This window comes from Gossypium arboreum, chromosome 8, assembly GCF_025698485.1.
Source record: "Gossypium arboreum isolate Shixiya-1 chromosome 8, ASM2569848v2, whole genome shotgun sequence".
In the NCBI taxonomy this organism is placed as follows: Eukaryota; Viridiplantae; Streptophyta; class Magnoliopsida; order Malvales; family Malvaceae; genus Gossypium; species Gossypium arboreum.
In genome coordinates, this window is record NC_069077.1 from 45875375 (window position 1) to 45903158 (window position 27784).

Below are 27784 nucleotides of genomic sequence, written 5' to 3' on the forward strand. Positions count from 1 at the left end.
GAGCAAGCCGGAGAACACTATAAGACAAAAGAGAGAAACAAAGTAAGCTTATAGCTTAGTAAGTAAGTATGTAAATACTAATTAAAAAAAAATCTAACATGTTTACACAACAATTCAAGTACATCTACTTTAACTTCACTATTCATTCCACTTTGATTAAGCTGTCTCTGCTGCGTCATATTCACTAAATAAATCATAACTCGAGTTACCAAACTCGAAATTCAAATCCGTAAAATTTCCTGAATCTAGACTCATAAATCTTTTTGCTAATTTTTTTCTATAATTTTGGTTCAGCCGATTAGTACAGTTTATTAGTTAAAGTTTCCCTGTTACACAGCTCAACTGATCTGACCTCTGTTCACTACAAATTGAATTTCTCTCAGTACACAATTCAAACAACCCTGAAGTCTGTTTCATTTAAAAATAGTCTCAATAAGGAATTTAGGCATGTAAACTATATTTCTTAATTTGCTTTGTACAATTTTTAATGATTTTTCAAAGTTGGAACAGGGATCACGTATTCATCCTGAGCAAGTCACATACAATTGTAAATATCTCAAAATATAGAATTCCTTTGCTTGCTTTGTTTCTTTTATATGAAAGTAGACTCATTAAACTTTAATTTCACATCTCATTCAACCTCTAATTATATTCCTCCTATTTTGGTGATTTTTCAAAATCACGTCACTGCTACCATCTAAAAACAGTTTTAATGCTAATTTCACTCTTTCACAAATTCTTTATGCTAACCTCATTTTATCTTATATTTGTATATACCACAAATCATTTTCACCATACTTCATTCACCATAAGTATAGGTCCAAACCACAATGTCACCACAAAACCATCCCGTTGAACAATTCGGATCAATCCTCGATATTTAATGGTTTCAAAGACACGGCCCCACCATCATACTTCGCTTAGTTCGGCTCTCTTGTACACATGGTGAACACTTAGTACCACTCATGCGACCTAGCCAATTTGTCTCGTAGCTCTCTTGTCTACATGGTGTCCTTCACTTGGAATCACGCATGCGACCCAGCTACATTTATCTTTCACGTAGCTCTCTTGTCTACATGGTGTCCTTCACTTGGAATCACGCATGCATCGAGCTACATTTATCTTTCACGTAGCTCTCTTGTCTACATGGGATACATCTCGTATCACACATGTGACCTAGCTACTACAGGTGTCTCGTAGCTTTCTTGTACACATGATGTGCACTCGGCATCATACATGTGACCTAGCTACGCTCCATCTATTTTATTCGATTTTTCCGAATGTTCAACCGGGATCTCTCTCTATTATTTATTTCCATTCTTCCAATAGTCGATTTATACTTCAACATCAGCTAGTATATACATATAATAGGCTGAAATATAAGAATGTACATGAAATTATTGTAATATTTACATACAAACTTACCTTGGTGCAAAATGTAGAAATTTTGCAATTTAATCCAAAACTTTTTCCTTCCCTGTTCGAGATCAATTCTCGTCTTTCTTGATCTATAATAACACATTTAGCTCATTTAATACTCATACTATTTATTTCAATCCAAAATCACATCATGGAAAAATTACATTTTGCCCCTAACTTTACAAAATTACATTTTGCCCCTAGGCTCGGGAATTAATTTCAGCCCTTATTCTTATGTTTTATGATATGCTGAACATTTTCTCTTCTACAACCACATCAAATTCTCACTCTATCATATAGTTATGAACAATAGGTATTTTTACCGATTATCTTGCTTTTACTCGTTTTCACTTAAAACCGAGTAGCACAAGTTATTTAACATAATTTAAAACCTCATATTCTATCATAAAACATCAAAATACACAAATTTCACCTATGGGTATTTTTCCAAATATGAACCCTAGGTTAAATTATTACTAGCATAAGCTTAATCGAGCTTCGAGATTCCAAAACGTAAAGAACATTAAAAGCGGGCTTGGAATCACTTACTATGGAGCTTGAAAATTGAAGAAACCCTAGCTATGGAGAGAGGGAGAATTCGCAGCAACTAAGGAGGATGATGACCAATTTTGTGTTATTTTTCCCATTTTATTTCATTTAATATCCAAATGACCAAAATGCCCTCCTTACTAAACTTTCAAAATTCCTTCCATGTCCTAATTTTGTCCATGAACTTAAAATTGGTCAAATTGCTATTTAAGACCTCCTAATTAATATTCCAAAACAATTTCATACTAAAACTTCGGGATGCAAATTTTGCAACTTATTCGATTTAGTCCCTATTTTCAATTTAAGCACTTTAGGCATAGAATTTCATCACGAAATTTTCACACAATCATGCAATCATATCATAAACCCCAAAATAATTATAAAACAATTATTTCTATCTCGGATTTGTGGTCACGAAACCACTATTCCAATTAGCCCCTAATTCGGGTTGTCACAACCTTAGCAATCCTTTGGGTATGATCCTCAGAATGCTTCCAAAGTTTCGTTGTAACCATAAACTATATTACAATTTGAGTCGTACACTTACAGACACCACACTTGACTTCTATATTTAATTCCAATATTTTTAAGTTTTGGTGCACATACGCTAGGGTGCAATCACTTATTCACAAATGTATAAATACCATGCCACAAACCATTCAAAAAATTTTACATGTATACCATGTTACGACTCGAAAGTCAGTGGTAACAGAAATGTGTGGTTTCGAAACCCTATTTTCGTAAAACAGACTTAAACTAAATATTTACAGAGTTATAATGGAAGTGAATTGAGTTTAAATCAGGTAATTTTATTGAATTAGGGCTTAATTAATGTATAAGAACTAAATCGCGTAAGTGATAAAAGTGTGAATTGCTAAAGATTTTAATTTTTTTTTACAAAAAGACCTAAAGCTGTCAAACTTCAATTAATAACATCATCAATTACAAGATTATGAATCACTGTAGGGTAATCCATCCCAAAAACTAAATAACCCTCATTAGGAATGGCATAATTACTCAAAAAGTCTGCCACCTTATTACAATTACGATTGTCCCAATTTACAACTACATTATTAAACCTATCCATATTTTGAAGGAAATTGTTAATGAGATAACCCATGAGACTAATGTCATCTCTACGCTTCTTTATTCTATTTGTTAGGGTTGTACAATCTGTTTCGAGGGTGGCTTTTGTAACATTCAGCAATCTAGCGATCTTAAGGCTCTCTTCGAAAGCATAGAGTTCGGTCCAGTCACTCGTCATCTCCTCATTTTTGAAACCAAAGCCCCCTCCAATAAAAAAGCCTTCGGAATCACGTGCAATTACCCCAAAACCAGTTTTTGTGTTTGACACAGCAGCATCGAAGTTGATCTTTACAATACCTCTTAAAGGCTTCTCCCACTTTTTTGGAGAAGGGGATAACGGCAGCATCAACTTGTTAACCATGTTATGAATATGAAAATCCTTGCTTAAGGTAATGTCCCTCTCCCAAATGACACGTGCATATTCTTCCTTACCATGAAAGATGAAGTTGTTTCGGTTATTCCAACTATTCCATAGCGTAGTGATAAAGTAAACAATGGCTTTCTTGTCCAAAAGCCGTATGGACTCCTCAATCCAGTCAATATAGTAGTTGTAGTCGTTGTTAATGAGCCTACCATCCAAACTACAAAATGTGAGAATGGCACGGGCCATAAGGCAACCCGTGAGGGTGTGAACTAAAGTTAAGTGCAAGCCCCACATCGAGGGCATTCCTTGCTAACATTCTAGCGAATAGAAGCGATCTTCGCATTCGCCGGCAGTCGTTCATGTCCTAACCGGTAGGCGAACAACTAATTTTGGCAGGGTTTTCAGCTTCCAAATGGTCTTCCAAAAGAAACAGTAAGGATTCATACTCATCTACTTAAGGAGAAGCCAAGAATTCGCTGACTTCAATGTGTAAAAACCATGATAATTCTGGAACTACACCTTGCAGTCCTTCGGCCCATTTGGAATGATAAACAGATTACAAATACGTTCCCCCGTGCAGTAGCCATAAATTTTAATAACCCTATTTTTGTTCCATCTCGTGCGATCAATTGTCCAAAGCTCATGCACTTTTCTCTCATGAATAAACGGACCATTACTGCTTATAGAATCACCAATTAAACCCGCGAAACCCCAATTGCCTTTACGTATATCAACACTGTTACCATCACCCACCTACTAACCAAAGTTATTTTTGAGAGTCCTAGCAGCAATAGCAATGCTGCACCATGTGTAAGACGGTTTGTCCACCTTTTTGGGGTGGAACAGTTCACCATCGGGGAAATATTTAGAACTTAATAAAGGGGACTTAGAAAGTAATTAAACCAATGGTTTAATGACAGTGGATGGTAATGAATGAAATTATAAAATAAAATGTAATAAAATTAATAAATAAAAACAAAACATAAAGTAATAAAATAAATTAAAATTAAAGTAGTGGAAACTAAAAAAAGAAGAAGAAGCATATTTTCTTTTTATTTTTACAAAGTTTTGAAGCATAGGAAGAAAGGGACTAAGTTGTAAAGTTAATTGTTGATTTTGTGCAATAGGGACTAAAATGTTTAAATTATGAAATTTGGGGTATAATTGAACAATAGGGAGTCCTATACGAACCCTTGTGAACTCGACATAAAATTAGAGGGTTAAATGTGAAAGTTATGTTAGTTTTGTTTTAGGGACTAAGTTGAATAATATGCAAAAGTTGCATAATTTAGAAATTGAATTTGAAAATGGCTATACATTGATGATTTTATGTGTTATTTTTAATTCGTAGCTAACATTGACCTAAATTCCTCGAAAAAGAAAGGAAAAGACAAAATTGTCGATGAATAGCTCAGAGTTTACGGTTTGTGTTTCTATAATCTAAACTAAATTATAATTGTTGCTTTTTGATTTGGTTATGAATGTAAGAACGTAAGGTGAGGTTACTTGTTTAATTGAGATGATTTGAATTGATTGATGATTATAGGGGCTAAATTGATTATATGTGAAAAACATGCGTATGTTTATATAAATTTGGAAATTGTGTAACACCCCTAACCCGTATCCGTCGCCGGACTAAGGTTACGAGGCATTACTGAACAACAACAAAATTCCAAACATTCACAATTTCATACAAGTCATACTCATAAATATATCAAGCACATGGCTAATTAAATATTAAACATACTTTATTTATCATATTGCATTTACGAATCATACCTCAGAATTCAACCGAATCTATACCTTTCAAATAATCACATTTTCATTAACAAATATAAACATAAGCATATACTTTCATTATATACCCAAACCATCATTCGAATTAACAATCAAAGTACATGTATATACGTACACATAATTATCAATTTTACAAAAATGCATATAATGCTCATGGTGTACTATTACATAAAATCACTATTCAAATGGTCATTTATCAATATCTCACTTACAAGCATTATTAAACAATATAATCTCAATAATTCACCATTAATAAACTTATAACTAATTATAGTACCTATACATTTTTCCATGCAAACTGAACTAAACTAATCTTTACAATTCGAATATAGGCATGCCTCATATCATGCATTTCTAATATACATAAAACATGCTAACACCTGAGCTCATGTTTATAAATGAATAAACATACATCAAAATAAAATCATCAAACCATATTTATTTATATTTATACATATCAAAACCGAGTGACCAACCACAACCAATTCCACCTATCATCTCAAGCTATTACCAACACATATAATACCATTCACATTTACTTTTCATTCACTTCACATATAATTATAATCAAATAGAATAAACCATTACCAAACATAACTGAAATCAAGCTTTAAAGCTAAGCCATATTCACATGGCTTAATATATACATATTCAAAGTTGAATATAATATGTATTAGCCTATACATGCCAAAAGTTTGAAAATAAACTTTTAAAAGTACCGAAAGTTGACGATAGTGTGGATGACTTCGATAACGATCCCCGAGCTCGTAACTTACAACCAAAATCTATAAAACAGAGTAACAAAAACATACAGAGTAAGCTAACTTAGCTTAGTAAGCCTTAAGCAAATTAAACAACTCAATGAATAATCAAAACATTCAAACTAAACTTTTACACAATAGGATACCTTGGTTGAATGTTCAATAACAAATACATATCACCACATAAATATTTCCTATATAACCGATTATACAACATCAAATGTATCATCACATAGATACTTACATGTATGGCCGAATATAGAAGTTAAATAAAACATCACATTTAACCTATAGTTCAACTTCAATAGAACATCACAAACGGCCGAATATGCACATTCAAAATAACTTCACATAAAATCGAATATATAAGTTCAATATAATTCACATGTAATCAAATAATCAAGTTCAATATAAGCTTACCTATACTTACCTATGTGGCCGAACATACACAATGTCATTTAACTCAATTACACTAGCTCAATATCCACAATAACTTGAACTCTTATAATCATAGACTTGAAAGCAAATCACCGGTATAAAACCTACTAAGTATAAGCCTGAATTTCACACCAGCACAAGGCTTGCTAGACTCAAAATCTAATATTTATTCACCGGCACTAAGCCTACTAAGCACAAAGCCTGATCAAAGTCACCAGCACAAGGCTTGCTAGGCTCAAGGCCCGAATATCAGAAACATAAAATCATTCCACAACATTTCATATATCGAATCATATAATATTCCATGTAACACATACACACTTTCAGAGATTTTGATATCATTCAAATACAACTCAATCACATTAATTCATTGATAATTCTTATTCGGTTAACATACTAATACATTATAAAATTTGAATCATCATAGTAAATCATTCTATGTTCAAAAGAAACCATGTTTAATTACTTAAAGACTTACCTCGGATATCGACGGATGTTATGAATCGGTTATTCGACTATTTTTGTTTTTCCCCGATCCAAGTCCGTTTTCCTTTGTTCTTGATCTATATAATTTCAAATTAACCTCATTTAAATACAATTTCATTCAATGTAATCCAACAACACATAAATGGGCAAATTATAATTTTACCCCTGATATTTCATACTTTTCCAATTTAGTCCAAATTGCACAAAACACAAACTACTCCAAATCTCACAACAACATAGGTGAGCCGAATTTTCAACATACTCATACTAGTCCATATATTTCATTTATTTTGGATTTTAATCCTTCAATTTATTGTTTTTTCAATTTAGTCCTATTAACTCAAAATTATCAAAAACTTCAATACAAAACTTGTTAATCTAAAACATATTTTTGATATTTCATCATCAAATATCACAAAACACAAATATTCATCAATGGCATAACAAAAAATATTCACCAAAATAAAAAATTTAAGCATGGGTCTGGTAGTATTCGAAGCAACGATCTCAAAAACATAAAAATTATCAAAAAACCGAAGTAAAAATATACCTTGATTTAGCTTGAGAATTAGCCGAATGCCTAACTCTTTTCTTTTCTTTTTATTTTACTAGTTTCGGTCATGCAAAGATAAAAGAACCATGGCTGTTAATTTTTTTTTTATGTTTTGTAATATAATAACCTTTTAATTCAATTACAAATTTAACCTTTATTAACTAATATAAAACCATCATATTACATGGTCAATATCGTCTATCTAATTAAACATGGTCAAATTACCACTTAAATACTTCAACTTACAAAGCCATCGACTATTTGGCCCTTATGCTTTTAACTATCAAGTTTTCATTTTACTCGATTAAGCCCTTTTATTTAATTAAGCACACAAACAATCACATTTTCATACGAAACTTTCACACATGCTAATTCACATATAATAAGCACAAAAAATAATATTTAAATATTTTTCTGACTTAGATTCGTGGTCCTGAAACCACCGTTCCGATTAGGGTCTAAATCGGACTGTTACAACTCTCCACCGGTGAATAGGTTCGGATAACGCTCTTTCATAGTATCCTCTGGCTCCCACGTCGCTTTCTCAAATCTGTGTTTATGCCACAGTATTTTAACCAACGAAATTTTCTTATTTCTTAATTCTTTAATTTCGCGAGCCAGTATACGAATCGGTTCTTCCTCGTACGACATATCAGCCTTAATCTTAACTTCAGTCAGACTAATCACGTGTGACGGATCGGATCGATATCTACGAAGCATCGAGACATGGAATACATTGTGAATCTTTTCTAGCTCAGGTGGTAACAGTAGTCTATACGCTACCGACCCAATCCGCTCGATAATCTCATACGGCCCAATAAATCTCGGAGTCAATTTGCCTTTACGATCGAACCTGAGTATTTTCTTCCACGGTGAAAGTTTCAAAAACACTCTATCCCTGATCTGAAACTCTATGTCTTTACGTTTCAAATCTGCATACAATTTCTAACGATCTGATGTTGCTTTCAAACTTTCACGAATCACTTTTACTTTCTGTTCGGTTTCTTTGATCAAATCAACCCCGTGTATCTTATTTTCATTGAGCTCAGTCCAGTACAAATGTGACAGCCCTAATATGACCCTAGTCGGGAAGTGGTTTCGGGACTACAAAACCGAGTTATAAAAATAATTAGCTGTCATGTTTGATGCTTAGTATATGTATATATGCATGTGTGAAAATTTCATATTTGAATTTTGCTAATTGTAGGTGAAATTTAGTAAATAGGACTTATGTGAGAAAACTTAGAAATGTGCTAGGCAAATGTAAAGTGGCCTATTAATGCATGTTATAGAAGTGAGGGGTTTGCATGTCAAATTGCCCAAAAATTGAGCTAGTGGCCGGCCATGCTATGGGTCATAGCATATTTTAAGCATGGTGTGCTAATGTTCATGTTGGAAAGAATAAAATAATGAGTTAGTAATAAAATAAGGGGGATGAAGGGTGAAGGACAGAAAAAAAAAGGGTATCACCTTGTTCTTCTTAGCCGTACAAGAAGAAGAAGAAAGAGGAGGGGGGCATTCGGCCTTTTGAATGAAGAGAAGGTTAGAAAATTTTGTTAATCTTTCTTTTGAAATCTTAGGTTGTTCAGGTTAATCATCATGTTTTTCTTACCTAGCCATACTAAAATTTTGAATTTAGAGTGTTGGATGGAACTTTCGGTTATAGTATGTGTGAGAAGAACTTGATTTTTTTTTTACCTTTAAATTTTGATGGATAAAGAAACAAAAAGATTGTTGATGAAAGAAATTAATGTGTTAAGTGATTATATGAAACTTATTCATGTTTATATGTGCTATATGCATTGAAAATGGTTGATGATTTTGGATGTGATTAGATTGAATCGGCCATGGTAAATCCATAAGTATGATTTATGCTTGTTATGTTACTCATGGTTAAAATGATTCGGCTATGGTTCATGTAAAAATAAAATATACATGATTTGGTATTAAATGATATTAGGTTATATTCGAACATAGAAAGAGTTTATTTTGGTATGCTTATTACATGGTAGGTAAGATTTGTGTTTTGGATATATGTTTATATTTGGTTAATGATTTGTTCTTGTGAAGTATAAATTTGTAACATGAATTGAGTTGGAAGTTATTATAATGTACTTGTGCATTGGTATATGATGAAAATATATGAGGTGGTTATAATCAACTTTGTGATTCGCTCTTGTACATATATATATATATATTTGCACATGATGTATTGGTATGACATATATATTATCTCAAGGTATATATTTATATATGATGGTGTTTCAGTTATGGAGTAAACGATGGATGCGTATTGAGTTATAATATGTAATGCATTAGTTAGTAAAATGTATGCCATTTATATGTGGTATTAAGTATATAATTGGCCTCAACATAGACTTGCATATTCGGCCACATGAGATGGATTGGTGTTGCATGTATTCGGTTAGAGGCAAGCATATTGATGCTTTTATCTTGGCTTAGATAATCGGCTAAAAGAGAGCGTGGGCTAATATGTTGAGTTTGATTCATGATTTCATACATATGTGACTCTAATGTCTAATGTATATATGGGTTAAGTACCTTGAGTTTCTCTTCTTGATGTTCAAGTGATTAAATCAATTTATTTGTTAAATTAAGCTCAAGAGCAAAGGGGAACTAAATCCGATAAAGGAAGGAAAAAATGGTCGAATAGCCATCGAAATTGTTCGACAACATCCAAGTAAGTTTTGAGTAACGAGACTTAGTTTACAATTTGATTAAGTCATGACGTATGAGCATAACAAATATACGGTGATATGATGATTCTACTTGAATTATATGTTGAGTTAATTAGTCTATACGTATGACTGGTAGCCGTATGTGCATAGAGATCGTGTCATAAAGCAAACTAACCCATCTTTGTTTGTATGTGGCTAGTGAGCCGAAAATGGGATTATAATCGTGACTTGTGTTTGAACTCTAATTATGAAAATGAAATATAGATGTGTCATGATTTATTGATATGTGCATGAATATTTGGATGATAACCGAGCTAAGTCCCGAAGGCATTTGCGCTAGTGACTAGTTCCGGGCTAAGTCCCGAAGGCATTTGTGCGAGTTACTATATCCGGGCTAAGTCCCGAAGGCATTTGTGCGAGTTACTATATCCGGGCTATGTCCCGAAGGTATTCGAGCGAGTAGCTATATCCGGTTAAATCCCGAAGGTACTTGGCTTGGGAATGAGCGACCTTGCTGTAATAGTTCAATTAATACGCTCGTAAAATCCCAGCGATGAGGTATGTTTCGTATATGCATTGAATTAGTTGATCCCTTACAAATAGTATTCGCTCGATCGATAAATGAGCTACCTAGGCCTTTGGCTAAGTTGATCTTTGTGTATGAATATAAGGGTTGGTAATGTGAAGTAAGTATGATATTGAGAATTTGTGCATATGAAATTATCCGTTTAGCCATATGAATGTTACACTTTAGTTGTGTCAAATTTTATGGCTCAAAACTTACTAAGCATTAAATGCTTACTCCGTTTCTTTGAATCTCTGTTTTATAGATTTTGGTTCGTCAGCTATCGGACTCGGGATTGTCGAAGTCGAAGTCGTCCACACTATCAAAGCCCCTTTTGGTACACTTTTGGTTGAACTTTGAAATGGCATGTATAGGACTACCCTTTTTGTTGTTGGTCATGTACCCTTGGGTTTTGTATAAATTCGGATAGCCATGCGAAAATGGCTTATATACACTTTGAGCATAGTATTATAATCGTTTTGTATGTTGTTTATTAAGAGGTATGGAAATGTTTAGAAATGATTAGCCATTGAAATGGTTAATCATGATCATATTTTATGCTATATATGCTAAAAGGGCTAGTTGAATCATGGAAACTATGAAATAGGTAAAGTCTACCTTAAAGGCGATCTTGGCAAATAAATGATGTAAATTTAAAAATCACTAAAATTATTAGAAATGGAATTAAATAGTGAATAAATTATGTAATCTAACCTTAATGAATCTAATTTCATATGGAAGAATCGAAACGATCATATGAGTCATATGTTAAGAGATATTTAAGTTTTCGTGAAACAGGGCCAGAACAGTTTCTGGATTCCCTGTTCCGAATTTGGAAATTCATTATAAATTAACCAGAGATAATTAGAAGTCATTCCATATATTTATAGATTCCTTTTCGAGTCTAGTTTCTATAGAAACAAACGGCATCAGTATTGAAGCCCTGTACAGGGAGATATCCAAGTCGTAGTACGTGAAGGTCAGAGTAGTCGAACCCTGAAACAGGGGAGAATTTAACTAATAAACTGTACTAATTGACTTGACCAAAAATTCTAGAAAAAAATTTGTAGATGGATATATGAGTCTAGTTTCAGGAAAAATTTACGAAACTGGTTTTCGAGTTTTGAAACTCAAGATATGATTTTTAAGGCGACAGTGATGCAGTAACCAGCTTGTCTGGAAATTTTTAAATGGACTGTGAAAATAAATGTATTATGTCTGTTAGCACCTCGCGTTCGACTCCGGCAACGGTCTCGGGTACGGGGTGTTACAACAAAGGTGACGAAATTTACGACCGTACAGAGCTTCATAAGGTGCCATTTTGATACTCGATTGAAAGCTATTATTGTATGCAAATTCAATCAGAGGTAGGTATCATTCCCAAGTACCTTCAAACTCGAGAATGCAACATCTTAACATATCCTCAAGTATCTGAATAATTCGCTCAGACTGATCGTCTGTCTGAGGATGATATGCAGTGCTAAAATACAGTTTAGTACCTAATGCATCTTGCAGTTTCTTCCAAAACCGTGATGTATACCTTGGATCTCTATCTAAAACAATAGATATAGGCACACCATGTAACCTCACGATCTGAGTAACATACAATTCAACCAGTTTATCAAGTGAGTAATCTGTACAAATTGGAACAAAGTGAGCAGATTTGGTCAATCTATCAACAATAACCTAGATTGCATCTTTCTTGCTCGGTGTCAACGGTAAACCGGATACAAAATCCATCATGACCCTGTCCCATTTCCATTCAGGTATCATAATCGGCTGCAGCAATCCAGAAGGTACCTGATGCTCGGCTTTTACTTGCTGACAGATTAAACATTTCAATAAAAAGTCAGAAATGTCTCATTTCATACCTTGCCACCAATAATGTTGTTTCAGATCATTATACATCTTCGTACTACCCGGATGAATAGATAATTGACTGTTGTGAGCTTCATTCAAGATCATCTGAATCAACTCTGTATTTCTCGGAACACATATTCGGTTCCTGAATCTCAAACAGTCATCAACATTAACTCAAAACTCTAAATCTACATATGAATCACATTGAACCCATTTCATTATCAAATCGTTATCAACCTTTTGGGCATCACAAATTTGATGAATAAATAACGGCTTGGCTTTTAACTCAGCTAATATCACACCATCATCAGACATAGTCATATGTGCATTCATTGCACGCAAAGCAAACAGTGATTTTCGGCTTAAAACATCAGCAACAACATTAGCCTTTCCAAGGTGATAGTCAATGACAAGTTTGTAGTCTTTAAGTAATTCTAACCATCGATGTTGTCTCAAATTCAGATATTTCTGAGTCATCAAGTACTTTAAACTTTTATGATCGGATTAAACATGACATTTATCCCTGAACAAGTAATGGTGCCATATCTTCAATGCAAACATAATAGCTGCCAATTCTAGATCATGTGTCAGATAGTTCTTTTCATGCGGTTTTAACTGTATCGAGGCATAAGCTATAAATTTTCCTTCCTGCATTAAAACATAGCCTAAACCATTTAAAGATGCATCACTATAAATAACAAAATCTTTACCCGATTCCGGTTGAACTAACATCGGAGTTTCGGTTAAAAGAGCTTTCAACTGATCAAAAATTTTCTGGCACTTTTCTGACCACTCGAATTTGACATCTTTTTGTAGCAGGTTCATCATCGGAGTTGCAATTATTTCACAAATCGTCTATAGTAACCAGCAAGTCCTAGAAAACTTATGACTTCAGAAACGTTTCTCGGAGGTTTCCAATCGAGTATAGTATCTTACTCGGATCAACCCGAATACCTGATGCTGAAACAAAATGTCCCAGAAAGCTAACTTCCTGTAATCAGAACTCGCATTTATTAAACTTTGCATACAACTGTTTTTCTCGCAAAGTCTGTAACACAAGTCTCAAATGCTCAACATGTTCGATTTTTTACTAGAGTAAATCAGTGTATCATCAAAAAACACGACTACAAACCGATCTAAATACTGCCTGAATATCCGATTCATCAAATCCATAAAAACTACAGGTGCATTAGTAAGTCCAAACGGCATAACTAGAAACTCATAATGTCCGTACCTCATTCGAAAAGTAGTTTTTGGCACATCGGAGTCTCTCACTCACAACTGATAATAGCCCTATCTCAAATCTATCTTCGAAAACACTGAAGCCCCTTTCAATTGATCAAAAAAATCGTCAATCCGTGGCAACAGGTATTTATTCTTTATAGTCACCTTGTTCAACAGGTGATAATCAATACACATTCTCATAGTTCCGTCTTTTTTTTTTCACAAATAAAACTGGTGCAACCCAGGGAGAGAAACTCGATCGTGCAAAACCTCTATCTTTTAATTCTGTAGGTGCCATCCAATACGGAGCTATCGAAATAGGAGTCGTACCCGGTACTAACTCAATACCAAACTCTACCTCTCGAATAGGTGGCAAACCTGGTAATTCTTCAGGAAACACATTCGGATACTCACACACAACTGGTACGGATTCAATCTTCTTTTCAGTCACTTTACTATCAAAACACATAAGCAAAGTAAGCTTCACAACCTTTTTTCACATACTTCCGAGCTAACATCGAAGATATTACTACTGGTAAACCACTCAGATCATTAGATTCAATCCGAATAATCCCATTGTTCTGACATCTCAAATCAATGGTCTTTCATTTGCAATTAACAATGGTATCATGCAAAGTCAGCCAATCCATACCCAAAATTATATCAAACTCGTCATGAATCTCGAATCATCAACAAGCAATTCTTACACACTTTGTCAACCAGAACACAACAGCCCAAGGGGTTTGATACTCGAATTACAAACTGAGTAGACCCAACAGGCAAAGTTTTACTGGATACTAATGTTTCATACACATATGAATCAGTCGAACCAGGATCAATCAATGCAATAACAGTAGTATCACTACCGGTAATAACATCTGGGGAAGAAGCCTCTCGTGAGCTCCTATAGCATATGCTCTGGCAGGTGCACGAGCCTCAGATCGAACCGCTGTATCTTTCGTCCCTCTCTGACTACCACTCACATTACCCGAATGTCTGGGTGGTCTGCCTCGTGCTAACATATTGCTCGGTCTCACATTCTGAATAGTGTTTTGCTCGGTTAACATCAGACAATCTCGGATGAAATGATCCATCAATCCACATCTAAAACAAGACCGATCATGCAATCTACAACTTCCAGAATGCCATTTACCACAATGCTTACACTCGAGTCTGTTCTGTCGATCATTGCCAACACTAGCAATCAAAGTAGCTCGTGAACTCACAGGAGGTCGGTCTCGATCTCGTCTAGAAAAGTCTGAAGTAGCTTTAAATCAACTAGAATCATCTCTGAATATCTTCGATGTTGAGTGGAAAGTCTTGCTCGATGATCTTTTACGGGAATTATTGGCTTCAAAATTAGCTTTTATTTTCTCTTATCAACAAGTACCACGAAATCTTTAATTTCAAGTATACCAACCAGCAATTTAATATATTCACTTAAACCGTCTTCAAATCTTTTACAGGTAATAACTTCGGTTGAAACACATTCACGAGCATATCGACTAAGTCTCACAAATTTCTGCTCAAACTCGGTTACAGTCATACGACCCTGTTTCAATTCCAAAAATTCTTTGTGTTTCTGGTCGATAAATCTCTGGCTGATGTATTTCTTACGGAACTCCGCTTAAAAGAATTCCAAAGTCACTATCTCTTTCGGGACCACCGATACTAGTGTATTCCACCAGTGATATGTAGTGTCTCGTAATAAAGATATGGCTCACTTTAAACATTCATCTGAAGTACATGATAACTCATCAAATACACTGATAGTATTATCGAGCCATAACTCGACCCGTTCAGCATCATCATCATCATTAGCCTTAAACTTTTCGGCCCCGTGTTTTTTGATTTTATCTACAGGAGGCTTGTTAAGTCTCATCGGATTAATCATCGAAGGTATCACAGGTATCGGAGATGGATTATTCAGAGATGGAGGTTGTTGTACAGCCAGATTAGTCTGTATATACTGAGTAAACCAATCGGTCATCATTTGATAGAAGGCTTGCTTAGTCTCCCCTTCATGGCTACTCGAGACAGGTCGAGATTCAACTGGCACTGTCCCGTGCGAGGGAGAAGGCGCTACACTCTCGACATCATCAGCTACAGCTCTATCGGGATCCATTTACTATATGAAAGCACATTTTCAAGTGTCAGAAGCAATCTAAAAGGTACCTGATGCTCGGCTTTTACTTGCTGACCGATTAAACATTTCAATACAAAATCAGAAATGTCTCGTTTTATACCTTGCCACCAATAATGTTGTTTCAGATCATTATACATCTTCATACTACCTGGATGAATAGATAATCGACTGTTGTGAGCTTTATTTAAGATCATCTGAATCAACTCTGTATTTCTCGGAACATATATTCGGTTCCTGAATCTCAAACAGTCATCAACATTAACTCAAAACTCTAAATCTACATATGAATCACATTGAACCCATTTCATTATCAAATCGTTATCAACCTTCTGGACATCACAAATTTGATGAATAAATAATGATTTGGCTTTTAACTCAGCTAATATCACACCATCATCAGACATAGTCATATGCGCATTCATTGTATGCAAAGCAAATAGTGATTTTCGGCTTAAAGTATCAGCAACATCATTAGCCTTTCCCGGGTGATAGTCAATGACAAGTTTGTAGTCTTTAAGTAATTTTAACCATCGACGTTGTCTCAAATTCAGATATTTCTGAGTCATCAAGTACTTTAAACTTTTATGATCGGATTAAACATGACATCTCCCTGAACAAGTACTGGCACCATATCTTCAATGCAAACACAATAGCTGCCAATTCTAGATCATGTGTCGGATAGTTCTTTTCAGGCGGTTTTAACTGTCTTGAGGTATAAGCTATAACTTTGCCTTCCTGCATTAAAACACAACCCAAACCATTTAAAGATGCATCACTATAAATAACAAAATCTTTACCCGATTCTGGCTGAACTAACATCGGAGCTTTGGTTAAAAGAGCTTTCAACTGATCAAAACTTTTCTAGCACTTTTTTGACCACTCGAATTTGACATCTTTTTGCAGCAGCTTCATCATCGGAGTTGCAATCATAGAGAAACCTTTCACAAACCGTCTATAGTAACCAGCAAGTCCCAAAAAACTTATGACTTCAGAAACGTTTCTAGAAGGTTTCCAATAAAGATAGGGAAAAATGGCATAAAAAAGCCTTGTGGAAGAGTGGCTAAGTGATGCCACTTAGAGTGTAGAGAGGTGGCGTTAGTGGATAGCAAGGCGATCCAAGGTTCAAATCCTAGCTTAATATTTTTAGAAGTTTAATTTTGGCCTTCTAGAAGGTTGGAAGTGGCGTGAAGATGGACTCCAAGGGGAGTGATCAGAAGAGAAATTTAAGGAAAGGATCAAGGGGTTATCAGGGAGAAAAATGAGGAGATGAAAAGGGGGAAGTGATAGAGCCGAATGGGAAATTGAGGGTCAGGAAATTTGGCTATAAGGGCTATAAATAAGTACCAAATGCAAGGCTGTCAGGCTAATGCCAAAATCTCTTCCACCTTGTTACCGGAAACCCTATTCTCTTCAAGATCCAAAAATCTGAAAACCTTTACTTCATTCTTTCTTTTCTTATGCTGATTCTCTATTCTTCCTTTGCTCAAGTCTTTGATCCATTACTAGATAGCCGATTTCTTCTTGATTCCCTTGGTGCCAAATAAACCTTGTTCATCATACCGAGTTTGAAAGCCAAAAAGGCGAATCTTCCAAGGGCCGAATACTCTTTGACTGAATCTAGTGTAAGTGTTTGCTCTTCCAGTCGATTTTCGCTAAGGTATCGATTATTGCTCCTCACTTCTTCTAATCAGTTTTTGGGTAGGAATAGGTATCGAATTTCAGTTTTTGGATCCCTGCCGATTTGCTCTTCAAGTGAGAGACTTTGGTGAGTACTCTTAATCTTAGTTGGCTGAATGGTCATAGTTAAGGGGACTTGTGTTTGATACGAGTCACCTATTATACTGGTTTTAATAGTTAAGATTGATGTAGATCTAGGAGCTGCTCGTGGTTAGTGATTAAAGAAGGGGTTGTTATACTTGTCGCGCAAGGTAAGGTGAAAGGTGAGGTTTCAGTTTTAGTAAAAGATATTTATTAAGCATGCGATTAATTGAAGAGTGATATTGTTTGTAGGTTGGGGACTAAGGGAATCACAGCACGCTTGCTTACCAAGTGTGTACATACACTACACACACACTATGAATCGACAAAAGCCGAAATGCTAAAATGCCGAAAAGCGAAAATGTCGAAAAGCCGAAAGTTTGGCTACGATAGTCTTGCGAGTGCGTGAACACTTGTAAGAGGGAGACCAATAGGTTTCTTAAGACCCACGGGCGATTCTGTGGACTTGGGTTGTGATTTGGGCATACGGGCCAGAATGGGCTAAATGGGCCCGATGGGTTGTTGGGCCCATAATAGGCAAAAACTGAATATTGATGCTATGTGATAGGAATTTGTATGTGATCATGAATATGAATGTGACTGGACCTAACGGGCTATATAAATGTGATCTGGGCCTAATGGGCCATATATAGGTGATTTGGGCCTAATAGGCCATATGAAGATGATTGGGCTTAATGGGCCAGATACAGGTATGTGAATTTGTATGGGCATTGTAAGGGGTTTTGGGCCTAGTATATGATAACTACATAAGACTTAATTAATATATTGCAACTGTGGACAACTCAAAGGGTTAAGGTGTGGCAACGGGTATATGCATGTCTAGGATTGGGTCTAAGGAGAGCTTGGTACTTAAGCGGTCTAAATGACCCACCTCCTCTTCTCTGGAATCCTACTTGTTGCATAGTATTCATTCATCTTAGCTCGCGGGACTTGTTAGTAGGTCAAGGTAAGTGAAAACCATAATTATGAAAAAATTACCGAAATGCCCCTAAGGGCAAAAATGACCAAAATACCCCTAGGTGTTGAATGTAAGTTTTAGGGATGTGACATGCATACATATGATGTTCTGCTTAGGTTGCATATGGGGTGGGAACTATGGAACGAATGAAGTATATAAGGATCGCAAGGTTGCCTGACAATCGTGGATCTACCGACGGCTTTTAAAACCCAATATGTAAATGAAGGTAGTTCCGCAACCGGGCTACCACTGGTGTATGGGCTAGGTGGGTCGATATTTATATCCCCACATGGTGTGACGGGGGACGGAGCTGGTGTGTAGCGGATAGATTATTGGGATGGGATTGCATTGCATGTTTGATGTATAATGATTTTTGAATGCTTGTTTTTCATCGAGGGTTGTACACACTGAGTTTGCAAAAAATCACCCCCTCTTTTATTTTATTTTCAGGTGATGCTCAGTAGAGGGTTCGATGTTTGGAGGGACTCTAGGTGGCCAGCTAGCAAGACAAATTTGGACTTTTTTTTTTTAAGCTTGTAAGTTTTATTTTATTAAGTATGTTTCTGACCAGATTGTAATAAGGTTTTCAATGTGCTATTATTACTTGAAGTATTATTATTTCCATTGTAATTACGAGAAGTTGAACATGGGTTTCCTAAATTATAGTATGTTTTCTATGTTTCTGCAACTTAATTTCTAAATGATAAGTTTTCTTAAATCAAATGCTTAAAACAAGGCTTTCGCAACTGAAAGGTGTGTTTATTAAGGTTTCTTTTGTTTTAGAAGGGTTTTCAATGAAAACGCAGTTTTCGCTAAAACACTTCAATGTAACACGTCAGATTCGGCCATAACGTCTGGGTCAGGTTTAGGGTATTACACTAGCTTAGGCTTGTATTTTTGGATTGTTTGATGTGAGTTTTTGGCTAAATGATTGTGTTGTTGTGTTATTTACTGTGTTAAATTGTTGGAATCAATAGGACCTTCTACGAGTAGAGATAAAGGTAAGGAATAGCTAGTTTGAGCTTTCAGCTTTTTGACGAAAGTGTAAATGTAAGTGTTTGGAATAATTGCTTTTGGACATGATTCAATGCATTATTTGGGAATTTAGTAGTAGCCTAAACCCTTACTCTAAATTTCGGGTGTAAGTTTTCTCGTACTCATGTTTAACTTGTGAAATATGTGTTTGTGTTATTATAAAAACATGAATTGAGATGTGATGCAATTACATATACATGTGTTCATGATTACTGTTGTGAAAGTACATATGTAGGCATGTCAAATATGCCAAGTGATAGTGAACGGCAAATGTAAACTCGAAATTATAGAGGATCTTTTCTAGCAATTTTTACCACCTTTTGACTTAATAATTATATTAATCTTGAGTAATTGTTAACAAATTAAGTGGATTTTGTTTAAATGTTAATATTGTACATGAATTTATAAAATATACGAAAGTTTTCTTTCTAAATGACTTTGCGCATGAATTATATTATTTTCATGTTAATTATTATTAATATGTTAATTTTTATTATGTAGTGGGTTCATGGAAAATGATATTATCATAATGTTGCATGGACATGAACACATCCACCTTACTTGGACGACAAAACCATGCAAAATTGGATCATAAGCATGTTACTTTTACCCAGCTAAAGTGTTGTTAAGAAGTGGACATGTCTGATTATTTATTGGATCATAAAATAGTACAACAAGGGGGAGTCAAGCCCAATTTCGGTACAAGCATATGGCTACCCAAAAATAAGCTTTGGGATATTTTATTGAAGGTCCTGCAGTTGTAATTTAATCAGAAAAGGGCCTTGGAAGATTGCCTTTGAAATCATCAACTCTATGCCTAATTATAGCATGATTTTGTGCTTAAAATAAGCACCTAAATGACCTCCCTTTCCACATATTATGGCCAGTCAAGCAATGGAGAAGATGGAGGGATTTAAATCCCTATTTTTAGTAAACTTCACCTTTAACCTCACCTATATCTTCCTCGTTCACATCTGATCTTTTTGGCTCCAATGATTCATTTTCTTCATCATCAAAAGGGATTTTCAGTTCAATTTTTCCACCTCCATCTTAGGTATATACATATACTTTCTTTTTACGTTGATGATTGTATTTGTTATGGTTGTATTTCTTTTGAATCTTTTCAGTTCCTTTCTTGCTTCTCTTCGTATATTCAATCCCTCACATCCCTCATCCTTTATTTTCACAAACATTATTCATTCTCTTGTTCTCTTCTCCCCCACATGGCCATTCCATCTTCCCTTCCATTTTAGCCAAAAAATCCTTGAAAAGATCACCTCTTGGCCAGCCACCTTGAGGAACCATTAGCAAAAGAGTAACGGGCAGATCAGTGGAACACTTTTAATCTAAATCTAAAAGGCTGCTGAATTGAAATAGAGTTTCTGTTTCCTTACTAGTTGTTTAATTTAATCATGCTTGTGATGTGTTTTATGATTTTTTTCATCAATAATGATAGCTTAATTCTATTTAGCTAGGATGATTGCGTTAATTCAATAATATTTTTTTGAATCATGTTTAAAGTGTTTGTGCCTCGGTCGATCATGTTTTCAATTAAAATCAAGATGTATTTCATTCATATGTGATTGGATGCATTCAGATTAGCTGAGCGATCCTAACCAGACGATGGCTAGTAGACGCAATAATTGAAAAGTGCATGCTTAATTGAGATCATTAAACCCGACTAAATTGAAGGTTCAAAATAACTTTAATTAGCTCTATTATATTACATAATTTTTAGGTTTATGTGATTAAACTGTTTCAAACTTAACATGTCCCTATAACCTCACATAAATACTAAGAAACTTTTAACTTAATATGATCAATAAAACGCATATTTCACTAAGTAAAAGATTCCTAAAGGACTTAATTTGGTTTCCAAACTCATGAAAGATCGAGTTGCCATGGAATGTTTTCCGAGCACTATTAAGCATGGTGGAAATGAATTGATTTGATTAATGTAATTATCCTAGCCAATATATGTTATTGATTGTTGAAGTTGTGTTTTTATTTTTAAAATCCATTCATACATTTAGATAATTTTGCATACTTAGTTTAAAATTGCATTAAGGATTAATCTTACATTTAGTTAAATTAATCTAGTTTAATCATCATCACTCAAATTATTGTGTTTTTATCACCAAATTTTATAATTTTATAGATAATTGATTAACATACACAGTCTTTGTAAAGATGATAACTCATTTTACTTACTTATTACTTGAATGACTATTTACACTTGCACAAAAATTCCATTATATTAAATCGGTAAGTAATATATTTGTGCTTAATAACATATATTTTGGCCTTGTGATTCCTGAAACCGTTGGATATAGTTGGCATGCCATAAGATTGTGACTACTCACTTGTATGTTATATGATTTGGGCGTTGAGGCCTTGGGACATGTTGGAGAGATAAAGAAATGTGAGCCCAACTTCATTCGAAGGGACATGTTTGGTGTGTTGGAGAGTGGTAGCTTTATGAATCACTTTTGGGACATGTTTGACTCTATGAGTCTACGTAGTGTGTTGGAGATCCGTGTATCCGATCAATGGTGATAGTGCCCACTTTTATGTTTCATAGCTCAAGTGCAAATTTATCTATAAACATGTTTTTGAGTATTGTGATATATGCTTGAATGTTATGTGATTATATGGAGAATGTGACATATGCTTAAAAGTGAATATGATTACCATATAAATGAACTAGTAAATAATGCATGAGTAAGTATAATATGACACGAGAGTTGGAACTATTGAGGTTGTGCTATACAGTTGTTTCATTAATGCTTGATGAATTGTTTGCATGGTAGTTGTTCTAGGCATTCACTGAGCTTATTAAGCTCACTCACTCCCTTTTTAAACCATTGCAGATTAATTGTGTACCAGTGTGAGCGATGTGGTTTCGAGGGGTGATCCAAGCAAATCCATTTCACTTTTTATAGGTGTTTATTATTTATTCGGTTATGTTTTGGGAGTAAGGCAATGTGATAGACATTATCCTAGAATTTAACTTGATAATTGGGATGTTTCTATGATTCAATTGCTCTTAGGATTTTGAGTTTTGATTTGTATTATGTTGATCATTTCTCAGACTTAATTATAGTTTTTGAACTATTATTATGGTCGTTCTGACGATTATTTGATGATGTAATAGTAGCATGACGAGTTGGTATGAGTTGGTATGATCTGTGTGCTTATATATGTTGAATTTTTCTGGTCTGAAATAGAGGTATCAATAATTGGGTTTTAAAAACAATACTTTTATGGTTTTCAAATGTGCAGGAAGTCAGAATCGTAATTTGGTATCGAGACCATGTCACGAGTATCGATACCTCGAGGTAAAATTATCAATACTTTTTCAGTGATACTGATAATTTTCATGACTTTGGTTTTTAAATGAGAAATAGTAAGCAGTTTTGGTATCGATTTTCCAATTGGTATCGATACCATCTCAAGGAAATATCAATACCTTTGTTTCAATATTGATTCCTACATGATTGTTTTGGAAAGATATGCTATGTGGTCCTTTTGCATGTCTAACTATATTTATATGATCTGTAACACCCTTCACTTGTGCCCTATGCCAGGGCGGAATATGAGGCATTACCTAACTTGAACTCATGCATACAAACATTTTCATATCACCAAAACATGGTCAAATTTAAAAATTTTCCAATTTTTATTATAAACTCCTTGATAAGAGCCTATGAGGCTCAAACCATCCATTGGAACCCATTTAGAATCAATCCGAGTCTTTCAAAGAATTCTGAAAATAACACTTAACATAGGGGCACACGACCGTGTGAGAGGGGCAACACGCCCGTGTGACCATTTAGGCATGGTCGTGCTGATGGGTCGTGTGGCTCACATGGCTTAAGCACATTGGGACACGCCCGTGTCTCTTACCCGTGTGGATTTATTTTCTAATTTGAACCTACAGGGGTTTTCACATGGCCTAACACACGCCCATGCCCATGAACCGTGTTCTTCACACGACCATGACATGCCAGTGTCTTAGCTCGTGTGCAAGAACTTGGACATTCTGTTTCTGACGTCAGCTATCCTTAAGGGCCACACAGCCTAGGCACATGCCCGTGTGCTAGGTCGTGCCCTTCACACGGTCGTGTCTCTGCCTGTGTGTTTACTACCATGCATATTGACTTGAAATTTTTACGTGCAGGGGACACACGATTGAACAACACACCTAAGGGGTTGACCGGGTGTCACACACGGCCTAGACACATGCTCGTGTGTCTACCCCTGTGAACAAAATAAGGCTATTTATCAAGCCTCTTTGCCACCCTTACATACCCCTATCTACACAAGATCAACATGAACATAACATTCATAACCAAAACAACCACAACCATTAGAAATTTGCAACATTACATTGAATAATAATTGGTGTTAGCCAACATTCATGGTCTATACAAAATGAGTAACATTTTTATCATATGAGCCAACACATTATGGCTAACTAACAAAATAATAAACAAAAGACTCGAATCCCTATACATGCCAGAAAACAAAACAATCAAACTAGCTATATCAAGGTCTTAGGTGATAGTGTGATCGACGCTTTAAAACATCACTCGATCCCTGATGCTAGCTTGGCGTCATTATAAGGAAAGAAAAGAAATGAGGGTAAGCGTGGGAGCTTAGTAAGTACATATATACAAATAAAGTGTAATTAAAAGAAAATCATATTCATCAAATGGTAACTTGTCATGCTTAAAAGATATAAATCCTTTAACATCTTTATCTTACTCTTCCTTTTTTTCATGTATACTTAATGCATCTTGTCCCTTACTCAAGTACTATTCATAAGTTCAGTATACATACCTCATCAAGTTTTCACCAATTAAATATTCAATGTTGCCTGTTGAACTCTCGGAATACATATGGATCCGCAGGGAATTTGCATCTAATTACCATATAAGAAATCAAGGCTACCTCGTGCTATGAAACGCTCACATTTGAGCTACTCACGGGCATTTTTATCAGGTTAGGACCTGGACCCCATAGCTATCATGTAACGTTCACTCATTGAACCACTCATGGGTCTATACACAAAGCCAATACCCAGACCCACAATACCTATAACATTCATCTCATGAACTCAGACTCAACTCATGAGTTTAGACCACATAATTTTTATAACATGCCCTTTAGTATCCTATGCTATGTCTAAGGTCCAACAGGATTTCATAACTAGTCGAATAGCATCGTACTTGCACACAATGTACTTTACTCACATAACATGTCATTTATAAATTCATGGCAACAAATAGAATTTAGATACATAACAACAATAAGCCAATTACACATGTATATTATCAAAATATTCCAAAGTAAGCTTCAATAACACATTATTCACATATGTACTTACCTCGACACAAAATGATGAAGACAAGCTTAATTCTCGTAAACTTTGTTTTTATCCCGATCAAGACCCGAATCACGCTTCTCTTGATCTAAATTAATAAAATTCATTTATTTCATCAGCACATCAATTTAGACACTAAAAATTTCATAATTGGGCAAAATGACTATTTTGCCCCTAGACTTTCACAAAATGACCATTTTACCCCTATGCTCGAAAGTTGATTTTTTTTATCGAATTGCTCCCTATTGTGAGCCTAGCATAACCCTTTTTTATAGCAATCCAAAATTTCCTCTATTTCACACAGTTATCATCTATTTTAGAACTTATGCAAAATAGTCCCTATTAGGGTTTTCATGAGAAATCCCTTCACAAAGTTTGTTTATTACTCATCTAAGACTCATATTCTTCCACAAAAATTCAGAAAATAAACTAAATGCTTTCATGGAAAAACCCTAGACTCTCAACTATTTTGTAAAATAGTCTCCTCATTAGAAAGCTCATGACACAAGGGTCTCAAAAATGTAAAAATCATTAAGAAAACTCATTAAAATCACTTACTTGTAGAGAGACTAAGTGGCTAAAAATTTTGAAGCTCAAAAACCCTCTAATGGCTGCATTTTTTGATGATGAAGTAGAAGAGGAAAAGATGATATCTTTTTCTCTTTATTTTATTCTTATTCTAGTCAAAATTGGTCACCAACCCAACTAATTTTGACCATTTCTCTTTCTTTTGTCTCCTATGGCCGGCTAGCCTAAGCATTGGGGGTCTAATTGCTCTTTAAAGACACCCAATTTAGGTTTTTTAGCGAATTGACACCCTTATCTAACAAAATAGGACTTTTGCACTTTATGAGATTTAATCCTTTTTCGTAATTAAGTAAGCAATCGCTAAAATTAATTCACCAAAATTTCCATGCACTTATCTAATCTTGTTACAATACATAAAATAATATTTAAAATAATTTCCTCGACCTCAGGTTAGTGGTTTCGAAACCACTTTTTCAACTAGCCCCAAAATCGGCCTGTTACATGATCAATTTCAATGTGTGTAGTAAGTCTTAATGATAATTAGGAGTATATTTGACCTAAAACTCGTGTAAATGCTAAAATGAAGATGTTTCTTAAATAATGAGATTTCGATCCCTTAAGATTCAAATGCCTAGAACAAAATTAGCTTCTCCTAAGCCCTTCATGCTAAACTGTTAGGTTAACCACAGTTTAACATATGACAATGATCCTACATCATTCCCAATAAATAAAATGTCATCGACATATAAAACGAGAGAGAACACCTTTCCATACCCTAAACATTAATAAACATAAGGTTCATTTACATTTTTCTCAAATCCAAAAGTCCTAATCGCTTAATTAAATCTTTGATTCAATAAGCGCGATTCTTGCTTAAGTCCATATATGGATCTAAGCAGTTTGCAAACTTGATGCTTGTTTCCTTTAGCTATATATTCGAGGGGTTGCATCATATAGATGCTCTATTCAAGATAGCCTTTTAAAAATGCAATCTTGACATCTATTTGCTAAATCTCATAATCGAGAGCTGCCATAATGGAAAACAATATGCATATTGACTTAAGCATGGCAACCAGAGAGAAGGTTTCTTCGTAATCGATACTTTCTTTCTGAGTATAACCTTTTGCTACAAGTTTGGCCTTATAAGTTTCCACTTTTCCATCCCCATTTGTTTTCTTCTAGTAGATCTACTTACACCCTATAGGTTTTATCCATTTCGGTAAGTCTACAAGTTCCCACACTGATTTGGAATACATAGAGTCTATCTCAACTTTAATAGTTATTTCCCATAGCTTAGAATTAACACTCTGCATTAGTTCCTTATACGAGAGAGGGTCATCATCTTCTTGTTCAGCAGAATCAGTGTTAAAAACACTTCTGCTAGATTGAAAGAAGCCATGCCTACGAGAGACCCTCCTATTGCGATGAAACACCCTATATTGTTGATCGTTTGTAGGTCTACTATTAGGAGTTGGTTCTAGAACTACTTTTGTAGGGTTTTTTATATTTCCCAAAAGTTCCTCGATTACCTTTTTACTCTAAGGTTTGAAGTCATTCATGTAACTTTCTTTGAGAAAAGTGATTTGTCATAATTCGGAGTGGCAAATTAAACTAATTTTCGCATTTAAGAAGCTTGAATACAAGCATTTTATTATGTTTTATTTGAGTTTTTAGAATTTCATTTACATTCAATAAAAAGTGTAATTTGAGTTTTTTATTAACCTTTGAAGCTGAATAAGGACTAAAAGTGAGCTAATATACTTTATGAGTATGCAAGACACCATTAGAGGACATACCAACTCAATATTAGTCACTATGTTGCAAGACTGGGAGTTTGATGTCGTAACATAAAGAGTAGAAAGCAAGAATTCTAAGATTTCCTTCAGTATTGCGACACAACCAAGGGATGTTGCGACACACTCCTGAAGCTACCCTGAGTACGAGCATACTGCCTTCGATGTCGCGACATAGGCACTAGGGTGTCGTGACACGATCCTATACGATAAATATTTACAAGCCAGGGGTGTTTTAGTCTGCAAAATCAAATATTAAACACAGGAGCGTCAGCTGACCTAGGGTTGAGGATGACAACAATATTAACTCTATAAATAGGCTCATTTAACACTTGTTATGGATAGCTTTTCATACATT

General features: G+C 34.9%; 1 protein-coding gene across 1 annotated transcript; it reads right to left on the reverse strand.

Moving 5' to 3' along the window:
- Window positions 1-2890: 2890 nt before the first annotated feature.
- Window positions 2891-3664, reverse strand: LOC128296604 (uncharacterized). The gene has a single exon (XM_053032036.1). It carries the CDS (start codon window positions 3662-3664, stop codon window positions 2891-2893), a length of 774 nt encoding a protein of 257 aa, XP_052887996.1.
- Window positions 3665-27784: the final 24120 nt, after the last annotated feature.